At 36.4% G+C, this 14,311-nt stretch overlaps 1 protein-coding gene across 2 annotated transcripts in view; it reads right to left on the bottom strand.

Annotated features, from left to right (window-relative positions):
- MEIKIN (meiotic kinetochore factor) overlaps positions 1-14,311 on the bottom strand; it is a 28,001-nt gene that overhangs the window by 11,758 nt on the left and 1,932 nt on the right. For both annotated transcript variants that reach the window (XM_032626826.1, XM_032626827.1), the window contains 4 exons: positions 14,158-14,245; positions 12,385-12,445; positions 8,650-8,787; positions 1,350-1,469 (listed from right to left, as the gene is read on the bottom strand). In XM_032626826.1, coding sequence (XP_032482717.1) covers positions 1,350-1,469; positions 8,650-8,787; positions 12,385-12,445; positions 14,158-14,245 — 407 coding nt within the window. The remainder of the gene's footprint in view (positions 1-1,349; positions 1,470-8,649; positions 8,788-12,384; positions 12,446-14,157; positions 14,246-14,311) is intronic.

Genomic DNA, 14,311 nt, shown 5'->3' with positions numbered 1-14,311 from the left:
GTGAGCTGGATGGACCTAGAGTCTGTCATACAGAGTGAAGTAAGTCAGAAAGAGAAAGACAAATACCGTATGCTAACACATATATATGGAATCTAAGAAAAAAAATGTCATCAAGAAGCTAGGGGTAAGACAGGAATAAAGACACAGACCTACTTGAGAATGGACTTGAGGATATGGGGAGGGGGAAAGGTAAGCTGTGACAAAGTGAGAGAGAGGCATGGACATATATACACTACCAAACGTAAGGTAGATAGCTAGTGGGAAGCAGCCGCATAGCACAGGGAGATCAGCTCGGTGCTTTGTGACCGCTTGGAGGGGTGGGATAGGGAGGGTGTGAGGGAGGGAGACGTAAGAGGGAAGAGCTATGGGAACATATGTATATGTATAACTGATTCACTTTGTTATAAAGCAGAAACTAACACAGTATTGTAAAGCAATTATACTCCAATAAAGATAAAAAAATAAAAAGAAAATCACCATGAGATGAACACCACAGAAAGAACTGTGGCAATCAAGTTCTTCTGATGAATGGTAATATCAGTGAATGAAAGTTTGAGGAGAAACAGGACTTATGGAGCCTCAAACTATCTTTTTCTAGGTATTTATTAACTACAGAGGGAAACTAGTAACTTTACAGTGGAGAAAACCAGCATATACCACCTTAATTAAGTGAAGTTTAACATCACCAATAAGAAGATATATGTACTGACATTAAGAATTCCTTAATACATTATTTCTGTGGTGTTCGTATTAAAAATTGCATAATCTCTTTCCAATCATGAGAAAACACTAGAAAAATTCAAACTGAGGGACATTCTACAAAATAACTGATCAGTAATCTTCAAAAGTATCAAGCTTATGAAAGACAAACACTGAGGATCTGTCACAGATCTCAGTAGACTAAGGGAGAAATAACAATCTAATTCAATGTAGGATCCTAGATAGGATCCTGAAACAGAAAAAAAGATGTTAGTGGAAAAACTGGTGAAACGTGAATAAGGTCTGTAGTTTAGTTAACAGTTTAATACCAATGTTAATTTCCTGATTATCACCATTGTATTACGGTTGTATAAGATGATATTTCAGAAAGCTGGATGGGAGGTATATGGGAACCCTTAGTATTACTTTTGCAACTTTTCTTCAAGTCTAAAATTCAAAATCAATGTTTTAAGAAAGTAAACCCATATGTACTTAAGCTGCTTACTATTAGTCAGATATGATGTGTAGCCAAAGGTAATCCTAATCAATGAATTTAGCTTAGAAATCATTCAAAAGAAAAAGTACTTTGCTTTTCCAATATAGACAAGGGTTTCCTCTTGTGATATGAGGAAAAAGAATGTGAAACTTACCTAAAATTGCAGAGAGGTTTGAAAACTGTAGTGTCTTCTGTATCGGTACTGCTTTACTGGTGTCCAAAAGAGTGGAATTCTTACATAGCAAGTTTTCTTCCAACGTGGGACACTCCCAATCTAAAAAAGCAGGGAGAAATGGCACAAAATTTTGAACAACAGCACACAAGTGGCAGATTACCTTTTTCTCCTCAACTTAGGTCCCCAGCCCATACTAAGCTATGGTAGTTGAAGAAAGTTTGGGTGAGACAGAGAAAAACAGACGAGCCTTGACGGCATCAGGATATTAATAATCTTTGGGCTTTTGCAGTCCCCTAACACTCATTTCCTTTAACCCACCTTTCCCATTGTCCTCATACTATTATATCACATATTTATTTAGGCCAATATTCAATATAGACATAATGATGATAAATTGCCATAAAAATCTTAATTTTTACTCTTGTGGTATATACCATGACCACCTTTTGTTTTTCCTGGAGTCAATAAAAGTCTTGTTTGTTTAGTTTTCTCTGTATTTTTCATCTATTTAATCCTAAACTCTACCAAATTGTATAAATCCATTCTGTTTATTCCATCCTCAGATGTTCTGAAATTTCATAATGTTTTGTGTTGGTGTTTTTCATCTATTGTGCTAGGCACAGTATGGCCCTTTTAACCCAGAAATCATATTCTTTAGCTCTAGAAAGTGTTCTGGAATTGTATCTCTGATAATTTTCTTCCTTCTGTTTATTTCATTATCTTTTTCTGGAACTCCTATTGTTTGATATTAGATTTCATATATTGCTTCTCTAACTTACCTTTTTTCTCCATTTTTTGTGTTTTCCTCCTGACTTTTTTTTTTTTTCTGTGAAATCTCCTCAACTTATCTTCTAATCCTTCTATTGAGTTTTCCATTCTGCTACTGCATTTAATTTGTTGTCTGAATATTCACCCCCCCTTTTTCCCCACAGCATCCTATTCCTATTCAATGGATGCAATATACATTTTTTTATCTCAGTGAAGGTTTTTTTTTCCAGTATCTTCCTTGTATTCCTATTTCTGCTTGGTTTCTTCTCTTATTTTTAATTTTATTATGGTGGGAACACTTAACATAAGACATACCCTCAAATTTGTAAGAGTGCAATAGAGTATTGTTAACTGTAGGCACAGTGCTGTGCAGCAGATTTCTAGAACTTATTCATCTTGCATAACTGAAATTATTCCTGTTGAATAGCAACTCCCCACACCCCTTTCTTCCAGGGCCCTGGCAACCAACATTCTACTCTCTACTTCTATGAATTTGACTTCTTTAGATATCTCATACAGGTGGAATCATATAGTATTTTTCTTCCTGTGACTGGCTTATTTCACTTACCATAGTGTCCTCAAAGTTCTTCCATAGTGTTGCATATAGCAGGATATCCTTCTTTTTTTTTTCCCACATCTTTACTGGAGTATAATTGCTTTACAATGGTGTGTTAGTTTCTGCTTTATAACAAAGTGAATCAGCTATACATATATCCTGATATTCCTTCTTTTTTAAGGCTGAATAATATTCCATTGTATGCATATACCTTATTTTCTTCCTCCATTCGTCCTTCAATGGTCACTTAGGTTGTTTCCACATTGGGTTATTGTGAAAAAGGCTGCAATGAACACGGGAGTGCAAATATATCTTCTAGGTCCTGACTGCAATTAGTTTGAATAAACACTCAGAAGTGGGATTGGTGGATCATATATGGTAGTTCTACTTCTAATTTTTTGAGTAACTGCCATACGGTGTTCCATTGCAGCTTCACTATGTTACATTCCCATCAACAGTGTAGAAGGGTGTCCAATTTCTCCATATCCTTGCCAACACTTCTTTTTTTTTAAATAATAACCATCCTAAGAGTTGTGAGGTGATATCTCACTATGGTCTTGATTTGCGTTTCCCTAATGGTTAGTGATCTTTTCATATACCTGTTGGCAATGTGAATGTCTTCTTTAGGGGAAATGTCTATTCAAGTTCTTTGTCATTTTTTAATCAAGTTATTTGGATTTTTTTTCCTTTTGAATTGTGGGAGTTTCCAATATATTTTGGATATTAATCCCTTATCAGGTATGTGGTTTGCAAATATTTTCTCCCTTTTTATAGGTTGCCTTTTCACCCTGTTGATTGTTTCTTCTTCTCTGCAGAAGCTTTTTAGTTTTATCAAGGCTCACTTGTCTAATTTTGCTTTTGTTCCCTGTGCTTTTGGTGTCACATAAAGAAATAACTGCCAAGACCAATTGCCATGAAGATTTTCCCCTATGTTTTCTTCTAGGAGTTTTACAGTTGCTGTTCTCACGTTTAAGTCCTTACTACATTTTGAGTTGACTTTTCTGTATGATATAAGGTAAGGGTCCAATTTAATTCTTTTGTATCTGGATATCCAGTTTTATCAACATCATTTGTTGAAGAGACTATTTCTCCCACAGTGTGTATTCTTGGCACTCTTGTGAAAGATCAGGTGACCATATATTTATGGATTTAGTTTTGGGCCCTATATTCTGTCCTACTGGTCTACATGTCTGTATTGCCAGTACTATAATGTTATATTTACTGGAGCTTTGCAATATATTGATACTTTGAAATCAGTTAAGTGTTGATTTTCTGTCCAAATGTTCTATCCAGTATTACAAGTGGGGGTACTGAAGTCTCCTACTATGATTGTATTGATGCCTATTCCTACCTTCATTTCTGTCAGTGTTTGCCTCATATGTTAGGTGTTCTGATGTTGGGTGAATATTTATTCATAATTGTTATGTGTTCCTGATGAACTGACCCTTATATAATTATATAACATCCTTCTTTGCCTCTTATAATAGTTATTGACTTAAAGTCTATTTTTATCTAAGTATAGCCCCTCCTGCTCTCTTTTGGTCACCATTTGCATGGAGTATCTTTCCCCACCCATTTACTTTCAGTCCATGTGTGTCCTTAAATCTAAAATGAGTCTTTTGTAGACAGCATATGGCTGGATTTTTTTTCAATCTATTCAGCCACTCTTTGTCTTTTGATTGGGTTTAATCCATTTATAGTTACAGTAATTATTGATAGAGAAGGACTATTACAATTTTGTTGTTTTCTGTTTTGTAGTTCTTTTACCTCTCTTTCCTCTTTTGCCATGTTCCTTTGTCTTTCACTGATTCTTTTATGTTGATATGCTTTGACTCCTTTCTATTTTTCTTTTGTGTCTCCTCTATAGGTATTTTGTGAGTGTGTGGTTACCATGGGGCTTACATAAAACATAGTTTAAACGGTCTACTTTAAGCTGATAACAATTTAACAAAAACTCTACACTTTTACTTCACCCCTCAAACACACTTTGCAATACTGATGTTACAATTTACATCCTTTTATATGGTGTATCCATTGACATATTTTTATAGTCATATTTAATACTTTTGTCATTTAACTTTTATACTAGAATTAAGTGATTTATATGCCACTGTTATAGTATTAGTATATTTGTCTATATACTTACCAGTGAGTTTTATACTTTCATATGCTTTTATGTTGCTGTTTTAGAGTCCTTTGTTTCAACTTGAAAAACTCCCTCTAGCATTTCTTGTAAGGCAGGTCTAGTGATGATTAACTCCTTCAGCTTTTGTTTGTCTGGAAAATTCCTTATCTTCTCTTCATTTCTTAAGGACAGCTTTGCTGGTTAGAGTATTGTTGGTTGACAGTTTTTTTCTTTCAGCACTTTGTCTGTAAAATTCCACTCCCTTCTTGCCTGCAAGGTTTCTCCTGAGAAATCCGCTGATAGTCTAATGGGGTCCCCTTGTACATATCAAGTCACTTTTTTAGTTGCTGCTTTCAAAATTCTCTTTTTGTCTTTGACTTCTGACAATTTGATTATGTGCACCCATGTGAATTTCTTTGGTTCACCTTATTTGAGGTTTGTTGGGGTTCCTAGGTCTGGATGTAGATTTCCTTCCCCAGACTTAAGAAGTTTTCAGCCACCATTTCCGTGAAAAAGCCTTCTGGCCCTTTCTCGTTCCCTCCCTTCCTACCTCCCTTTTCCCTATGGGACTCCCACAATCCATATACTGATCTGTTTTCTTAACAGAAATCTCAAACTTTCTTCATTCTTTTATATTCTTTTTCCTTTTTGCTCCTCTGACTGGATAATTTCAAATGACTTATCTTTGAGTTTGCCGATTCTTTCTTCTGCTTGATCTAGTCCAATCTCTTTTGCTGGGTTTTTAAAATTCATTTACTGTTTTTCTCAGCTCTAAGATTTCTTTTTGGTTAACTTTTTTCCCTATCTCTTTCTTAAAATTCTCACTTTCTCTGTGCATTGTTCTCCTGAGCTCTTTATGAACATTTGTTGAACATCTTTATGACAATTATTTTGAATTCTCTGTCAGGTAGTTCATATATTTCCATTTAATTAGGGTCAGTTTCTGGAGCTTTATCTTATTCCCATTTTTTGGACCATGTTTCCCTGTTTCTTTTTCTTTAATGATTTGTGTTGGTATCTGCACATTAGAAAAAACAGCCACCTCTCCCAGTCTTCACAGATAGGTGTCGTACAGAAGACTTTCACCAATCTTCCCAACCAGAGATTCTGGGATCCTCTCAAACCTTCTTGCCAGCTCAAACCATAGTCTTTGTTCTTAGTGCCCATGAGGAATCTAGAATACACCAAGTCCCATCAGTGCTCCAAGACAGATGAGACAAAAACTATTCCTTTGAGCAGCCCCCGGAAATGTTGGAATGTTGGACACAGTCCAACTCTTTCCTGCTCCAGAGAGAAGCTGGGATCTAGTGAATGTTTTTATGCTAGGACAAAATACTATCTTTGTTTCAGCACCCATCAGACTTCTAGAGTATGTCAGGTCCCATCAGCCCTCTGAGGCAGATAAGACAGTAGGCAATTCTTTGACCATTCCCAGAAAATTGAGAACTTTTGACACATGCTTCAGTCCTTTCCCTCCCTCCCTAGGGAGAAGCTGGAAGCTGAAGGTTTCCTGCCAACCTGTGCTGGGGGTGTGAATTATGGTGAAAGGGTGTCTTGAATTTTCCTACTGGCTTCTCTGGGTGTGGGGGGGGCTGCGTTGGGTCTTTGTTGCTGCGTGCGGGCTTTTCTCTAGTTGCGTCAAGTGGGGGTTACTCTTCTTTGTTGTGGTGCACGGGCTTCTCATTGTGGTGGCTTCTCTTGTTGCTGAGCATGGGTTCTAGGTGTGCGGGCTTCAGTAGTTGTGGCTTGCAGGCTCTAGAGCACAGGCTCAGTACTTGTGGCACAAGGGCTTGGTTGCTCCGCGGCACGTGGGATCTTCCCGGACCAGGGATCAAACCCGTGTCCCCTGCATTGGCAAGTGGATTCTTAACTACTGTGCCACCAGGGAAGTCCTTCCTACTGCCTTTGATGTGACTGGTCTCAAGCTTGCCTGAGGTGCAGGAGCCGCCCAACTAGTTTTTAGATTTCTCACAAAGGTAATTAGTCCATGTATTGTTGTTGAATTGGTGTGTCCCTGGGGGAAGGCAGGTCTAGGGTTTCCTATTCCAACACCTTACTGACTCACTACCATATTTTGCTTTGTTCTGATCTCTATGTTTTATGTTAGAGGGTTTTCTCAGAAGTCTAGTAGTCCTTGGCTCTCTGGGGGCCCTAAATGGCTAAGTGGGATCTCTATGGCTTAGTTGGGGCTTGTCACATAGGCAGCTTCACTGTAGGGTCCTTGTCAGTTTCACTGAAGGACTACTGAGGCCAGTATCTTTAGATACTTTCTTTAGGGTTGCTCAGATTTCTCAGGAAAAAACCTTACATTCTCTTGCCTGAAAGTTTCAATTCTGGGTGCTAGCATTCTGGAAGCTGAACAGAGTAATGAGTTGTTGGGTTAGGATGAGAATAGGCACTGGGTGAGCAAGTACCACAATTTGGAATGTACACTTGCATTTAATTCCCCCTTTCTGCATTCACTACAGTATCTGAAGCAGTTGGTTTTTTCTGTATAATAAATAACACTGAAATGCCAGTAGCATAAAATGAAAGCATTTATTTCTTATACTCATGTCTACTGTTTGGCTCAAGCAACTCTGCTTTAGATTATATGGGTCTGGTGATCAGCTGGAGCAGCTCTCTGAAGTCTGCAGTCTGCCTGGGGCTATCCTGCTCTGTATCTCTTATTCTGGAGTCCCACAGGAGAGGTAAAAGCTAATTAGGATATACATGTGGTCCCTGACTTATAATGGTTCAACTTACAGTTTTTTCCATCATAAGTGGAAGAAGATCTGTATTTGTCTCACGATGGCAAAAGGATAAGAGGACAAGCCCAATCATGTATGCACATATCAAAAGTTTGTTTATGTATCACTCACTGATATCCTATTGCCCAAAGTAAGTCATATGGTCAACTCCAAAGCAAAAGAGTGAGGAAGTACACTTCATCCACTATGAGGCTATGACAAGGGTATGGCTATATAATACTACTACAGGGGAATGAGTAATTGGGACTAACATTTCAAAATACCATGGTATCCCTGCTATTAACAGTGCCTAGTATCCTCCAGTCCAGAGTCCCTCTGTTTCAAAACACCCCAAAGAATAAATCTCCAGACTCCATTTGAGTAGGAAAGGAGAAGTCACCACATCTTTTGTGTTTCAGACACAGCTTTTTACAAGTATTTTACAAGCCACATTGAAAACTTTTCTGGGATACTATGGTATTGTACAAACTAACTTGTTTCTGGGGTATTCTCACTGTTGATTTAGGACTCAGTTTTTTCAATTCTGCTTTATCAGACCATTTGCTCTCTAGCTTTCCAAACTTTATGCTTTATTCTTCCCCATTCTCTTTACTCTTATGTGCTTATGTCTTTTTAAAAAAGCCATTGTGCAAAGTTGTGGAGGAAGGCATGTGTTCAATCTGCATCATTAACCAAAGGCTCTTAATTATACATATACTAAATGTAAATAACTGTTAATTTGTAGAAAAAATTCAGACAGGGAGATGGTCTAGTCAAGTTTTTAGTTATTGAAAAGTAAGAGAAGTATAGGAAGTAAAAGATAGCCCATGGTTCAAGAGAACAAGTATACATATGTTATGTGCAAAACTGCTTACTAACTGGATATGTATTACATATAAATGCTAATCTTTTCATCCTTCCCTGATCTGAGGGCTTTTGATCTATAGCCCTATGTGACTGAGCATGGAACACAATGGATAGTGGGCAGAAGAAGGTTTTGGTGGAAAAGAAGTATACCTCCTCAAAAGGAACATTATTCATTGCAGGACAAAGGAGCAATTGCTATAGTGGAGCAACTTAAGGTTGAAATTATTTTCTCACCTAAATAATTTGATCCTCTGAAGAGTTCAGGCGATGGGAAGCTACTTAAACTCTCTTCAAAAGTCTTGTATTCTGTATAAGAGTCTGTGATTGAGTAACTTAGAAGAGAGCTAGAAATATCATGCTGTAAACTTAGTCCTGTAGAATAAACAAACAAACAAAAAGGGTAAAATGTTTCAATAGTAAACAGATTCAAAATCCTAAGAATTCAAAGTTGTAGAAATGTACATGCAGTTATATACTAATAATGTAAAATTACACATACAACTGAAAAGGTATACTATTGTACACAATCTTAAATTGTACTTCAATCTGAGAAAATAATTCTGTTTCTGATATGGAGAAAATGCACTATAAATCTTTTCCATTGTTTTTCAAAGTTTTATAATTTATTCCTTACCTACTTTGGTTCAGTTATAATTCTTGGCTCAAAAATGCAAGTTTTATCAACTATACTTCAATAAAAAATAAATATAAATAAATAAAATGTATACTTTTTTTTTTGCGGTATGCGGGCCTGTCACTGTTGTGGCCTCTCCCGCTGCGGAGCACAGGCTCCGGACGCGCAGGCTCAGCGGCCATGGCTCATGGGCTCATGGGCCCAGCCGCTCCGCGGCATGTGGGATCTTCCTGGACCGGGGCACGAACCCGTGTTCCCTGCATCGGCAGGCGGACTCTCAACCACTGTGCCACCAGGGAAGCCCATCTAACTGCTACTTTTAAGGATTTCCAAATATCCTATTTTCAACATTAACTCTATCTATTCCTTCAGGAGTATGTGATTCCTCTAATTTCTGAAACTTCAGCTTGCCTCAGTTTGCTTCTTGGTTTGTTCTAGGTATCTAGGTTTCAGCTTTTTTTTTTCTGTCTGTTAGGCCTATTATAATTTATTCATCTACATTCCAAATTCCAAACTTTTGCTGATTATCTCTTGTCAGCTGAGGTCTCTTTTTCTCTATGTTGTGGATTCATGCCTTTTTTAATGCCTTTATTGGTATTTTAGTGAGGTTTCAGAAGGGAGAAGTAAACATATATGTTCAATCCTCCATACTAAATATGAAATCCTGAGTTAATTTTCATCATGTTGCAAAATTACTAGATTCCAAGACAGAATTAAAACAAGTAATTATATGTTAAATAGAATTCTGTGGGCTGCTCAAAACCTAACCATTTATATTTTATTATAGCATAAAGTATTCTAGGTCTCAAATATCAATCAACAAATGAACTCAGAATACAACCAGTTTGTTAATTAGAGAGTCTATTTTCTATTTCCTCATACCTTTCACACATCAATTTGATAAAGCTAGTAACCAAGGACGTTTATCATATATTTAAACTACAATTTAAAAAAATACTGATTATGGTAAAATTGTTTATTTCCTCTAAATAGAGTAGAAAACTCATTCAACAAGCATTTCAAACTATTTTATGTCCCAAGAATGGAATAGGAAGATAAAAGATAGTGCTTATTTTCAATAGCTTTAGGGCCTAGAGGAACAAAAACAATTATACTGCTGTTTTGAGTCCTATGACAGTGCCATAGAATTACCAGGATAGAACAATTCATCTAGAAAGAGAGAAGAGCAGTCAGGAAAGGCTTCCCAGTAGAGATAGCACCTGAATCTATTTTTGAAGAACTAGCAGAAGTTAACCAGGCAAAGAGGAGAGAAGAAGAAGGAGGGAAAAGCATTTGTTGAGAACCTCCCATGCTCTTTTGCACTATAGTTTAAGAAAATTCCTCTATTCTATTTTCTAGCTAGCTAAGTTAATTTTCAGCTGAATACATCTCAATATTAGGTTAATTTCTTGTTTTAAAATTTGATGATATTTTTAGTTTCCAGGGACTATAATTTTTTTTTATAGCAGCATGTTATATTATGGATTCAACGGCCTCTTGTCTCTAAAGAGATATTTAAAGTTTTCTACCATTTCCCTCAGGTGTTAATTCTTTTGTTTGTTGCACTTGTGGCCTCTCTTCCATGGCACTGATTTTCTTCAAAGATTTGACTGTTTCTGATTGTTCATATCTCTATTTGAGAATCTGTTTGTATGGCACAGAGTATAAATTCTGAAACAACAACCTACCTCTGGAGATTTTAGAAGAGTGATGAGACATTCTTGGAACTTACGGTCTAGGTGGGGATGTCCTCCTGTATTTTCCAGGTATTGTAGGTTACATGGGGACACTGCCCTATTTGGCTACTATCCACATTGGAAGTCTCTTATATCAGAATTCCCACTTCATAATGTATCATAATGTATCTTCTTCCTGGGCTTAGCAACCATAAGCATAATCTATATTTTTAACTTTTTTGCCCCTCTGCTCTCTGTGTGGCAATCTGGAGTTCCTTCAGACTCCCTTCTGCTTCTCACTCCAGTTCCAACATTGACCCTAAGGAGCCAAAGTGAAGACTTAGTTCACTTTGCTTGGCAGTAATTCCTAGGGTTTTGACCTGGCAGCAGGCACTGGGAGCTGCCAGTGTTTCCACTGTAAGAAGGGGATGAGAAGGGTGACAGGTCATACAGTGCCAGAATGTAGTGCTTAATCCACCACCTTGACAACTCCTTCAGGGTCCCATCTATTACAGTGTTTTGCATTTACTGACCAAGTGTTTTGAGTTAAGTGCATCTCCAGAGCTATTCTTACCTCTGCAGTGGTTTTTCTCTGCTCTTCATTTATTCATCAGCTGGATCTCATCTGTTTTTAAGAATTCCTCAGTATTTTTGATGTGGTAATGGCATCCTTTCTTGTTTTCAAAAATAACTTCAATTACACCAAACTTCTATCAGTAGCCCTCCATATCCAACTGCCTATTTGACATTACTACTTAGACATCTTAAACATACCCATAACTTATTAAAAAGAGAATTTATTATCTTTCCCTCAAACAAGGTTTTTTCAGTGAATGCTACCACCTTATACTCAGTTATGCAAGCCAGAAACACGTGTCATCTTTGATACCTCCATCTTCTTCACTCTTCATTTGCCAAATTCTGTCAATTTCATTTCCTACAACAGCCATAAGATATGCCCACTTCTTTCCATTTCCAATGTCATCCCATAGTACAAAAAGCCATTATTCCTCCCCTTAACTACTGTGATAGCCTCCCAACTGGTCTATTTACATCTACTCCTACTTTTTTCCATACTGTAGCTAATACGATCATATCATTCTGTATTTAAAAAACTTCAGTGGCTTCCTGCTGCTCCAAAGATAAACATCAGTATCTTTGGCATGGCCTATAAGGCTATGCAAAGCCTCAGTTTGTCCAACCTTGTCTTATTATCACACTTCCTCCTCTCTACTTCAGCCACACTGGCCTTCTTTCAGTTCACTGAACACAAAATGCTCAGTCCCATGTTAGGGTCTTTGCACATGTTGTTCCTTCTGCCTGGATTTCTCTTTATTCACCTCTCTTTATAGTTCAGCTCTTCTTTTTTTCAGATCTCAATTAAATTGCCATTCCCTCATGGAAGTCTTCCCTAATCTCTTCAACTAAATTCAGTTACACTCAAGTTAACCTCACTTTTGTAGCACTTATCGCAATTATAATTTACTGGTGTGTGCTTGAAGGCTTTGAGGATGAAGTCTACAGCACAGGCCGAAGGATTCAACTTGGACCAGGAGAAAGACATCTCTTCCACTGAGATGGGAAGATAAGGCAGAGATACAAATGGATGCTTATGTTTGTAAGAAAGCAAGTTGAAGAAGTTCACATTGCCAGTCTTACCTGATACTCGTTCACTATTTGATAAACTACTATCAACCTGGAGGCCATCTGTCACTGACTCCTATGTGAAATAAGAATTAAAGATATAACACCAATTATGAGATGGAATATTTTTATATTATAATATTATAACACATTGATTTGGTTATTTCAAAAATGCAAAACTAATATCAACTTTGTATATCAGTTTCATATGTAATACATTCTTTCAGCTTATTGATACAGATGTAGTCTTATATTTAATATTAAATCTTAAAATATAATATTATGGACATATATAGGGAGTCAACAATATACTAGTCAACTAACTATTGTGGGATAAAACAGCAACTAGAAAATAAAGATGAATATTTTTCTGACACCGTAAGTAGGAAAGAATTTTTTCCCTCTAAATATGAAAGCAAAATAAATCAAAAGAAAATGATTGATAAATAAGTCTAAAATACCAAAAATAAAATTAAAGGCAAACAAATGTGGAAATATTTGTAACATGTGTGTGTAAAAGTACAACAATCTTCAATATATAATGAATAAGTATTTCACCAAAAAATCACACAAATGGCCAATAAAATGAGAAAAAATATCAACCTTACTAGTATTCAAAGAAATGGAAAGTAAAACAACATGCTACTTTTCATCTATCAAATATCTATCTATCGATCGATAAGTAGATAGATAGATATTTTAAGTTTCAGATAACATGGTGCCAACTGGCCAACATGAATCAAAACTTTAAATATAATACAACCCTTGACCCACTGCAATGTATTTGTCTTAGGATATCAATCTGAGGTACACACAAAAAATTTCTGTGGTAGGATATCTACTGATATCTAAAACAGCAAAACCTTAGAAACAATCTCAATCTCCCAACCACAGAAAAATAGTTATACAAATTATAGTATACTTATGTATAAGACAAAGCACAGGCCGACACTATGCAGACACTAAAAACCATATTTTTGAAGATTACTTAATGTTAGAGGAATTTACACAATAAGATAATTTGTAAAAAAAAAATTTTAAAGGCACAGAAAAAAGGAATGGAAGGAAAAGTACAAAACTTAAAAGAAACTGATTAAACATTTTTTTGCATAGTCTGAATAATCTATTAGGGACAGTTAACACTGTTAAAATCTGGGGAAAAGCCTTTTTTAAAAAAATGCCTTTTGTTAAAACTGCCCTCCCCCAAAAAACATGTCAAAGAGAAATACGCAAGCTAAAATGCTGGACTGTGACTATCCAATTTAATGCTAATGTCAGATGAGTCACAAGCAATTTTTAAAATCTGGATTTCTCCAAACTACTGCTACACATGTTTAAAATACTGTACAGAATCCACATTAAATACAGTAGATCAGGAAGTTATATAATATTCTAATGATAATGAATCCTCTGTTTCTAACTGTTAATGCAAAGTCAAATGAGAAAACATGAAAATGGCTTTGAAATGTTTAAGTGCTACCAAACATTAGAGAATTACTAAGAAACACTTTATATCTGTCACACAGAAAATTAGCCAGTAATGAATATTTCTTAAATTTTTGTCAAAGGAAAGAAAAAACAAAAATGCATGGCTATGAGTCTACCAGAATCATTAATTCAAGGCCCTGTCTGAAGATACAGCATCAATGTTTATAAAAACACTAGAAAGCTATGTAGTCTCTATAGAACAAAGACCATATTATATTTTCATATAAGACCAGAGGTACATCAGGCACCACTGGTCTCTACCCTAAGCTTATCCAAGGACCATAGGAGAAGCATACATACACTCAATGGAGCAATCTTCTCATCCTGGGCTTCTTCACTAGTGCTATTTTCATGCAGGCTTTTCTCTCCTGTACCTCTTAACTGAGTGCTAACAAAAAAACAACACAATTAGTTTGCACCGTCTGGACTTGGCTCTCCACGTCCCTGATCACTA

This window comes from Phocoena sinus, chromosome 3 (assembly GCF_008692025.1).
Source record: "Phocoena sinus isolate mPhoSin1 chromosome 3, mPhoSin1.pri, whole genome shotgun sequence".
Taxonomy (NCBI): domain Eukaryota; kingdom Metazoa; phylum Chordata; class Mammalia; order Artiodactyla; family Phocoenidae; genus Phocoena; species Phocoena sinus.
The sequence above is the reverse complement of the archived record's forward strand: the minus strand, read 5'-3'. Positions and strand labels throughout refer to the sequence as shown.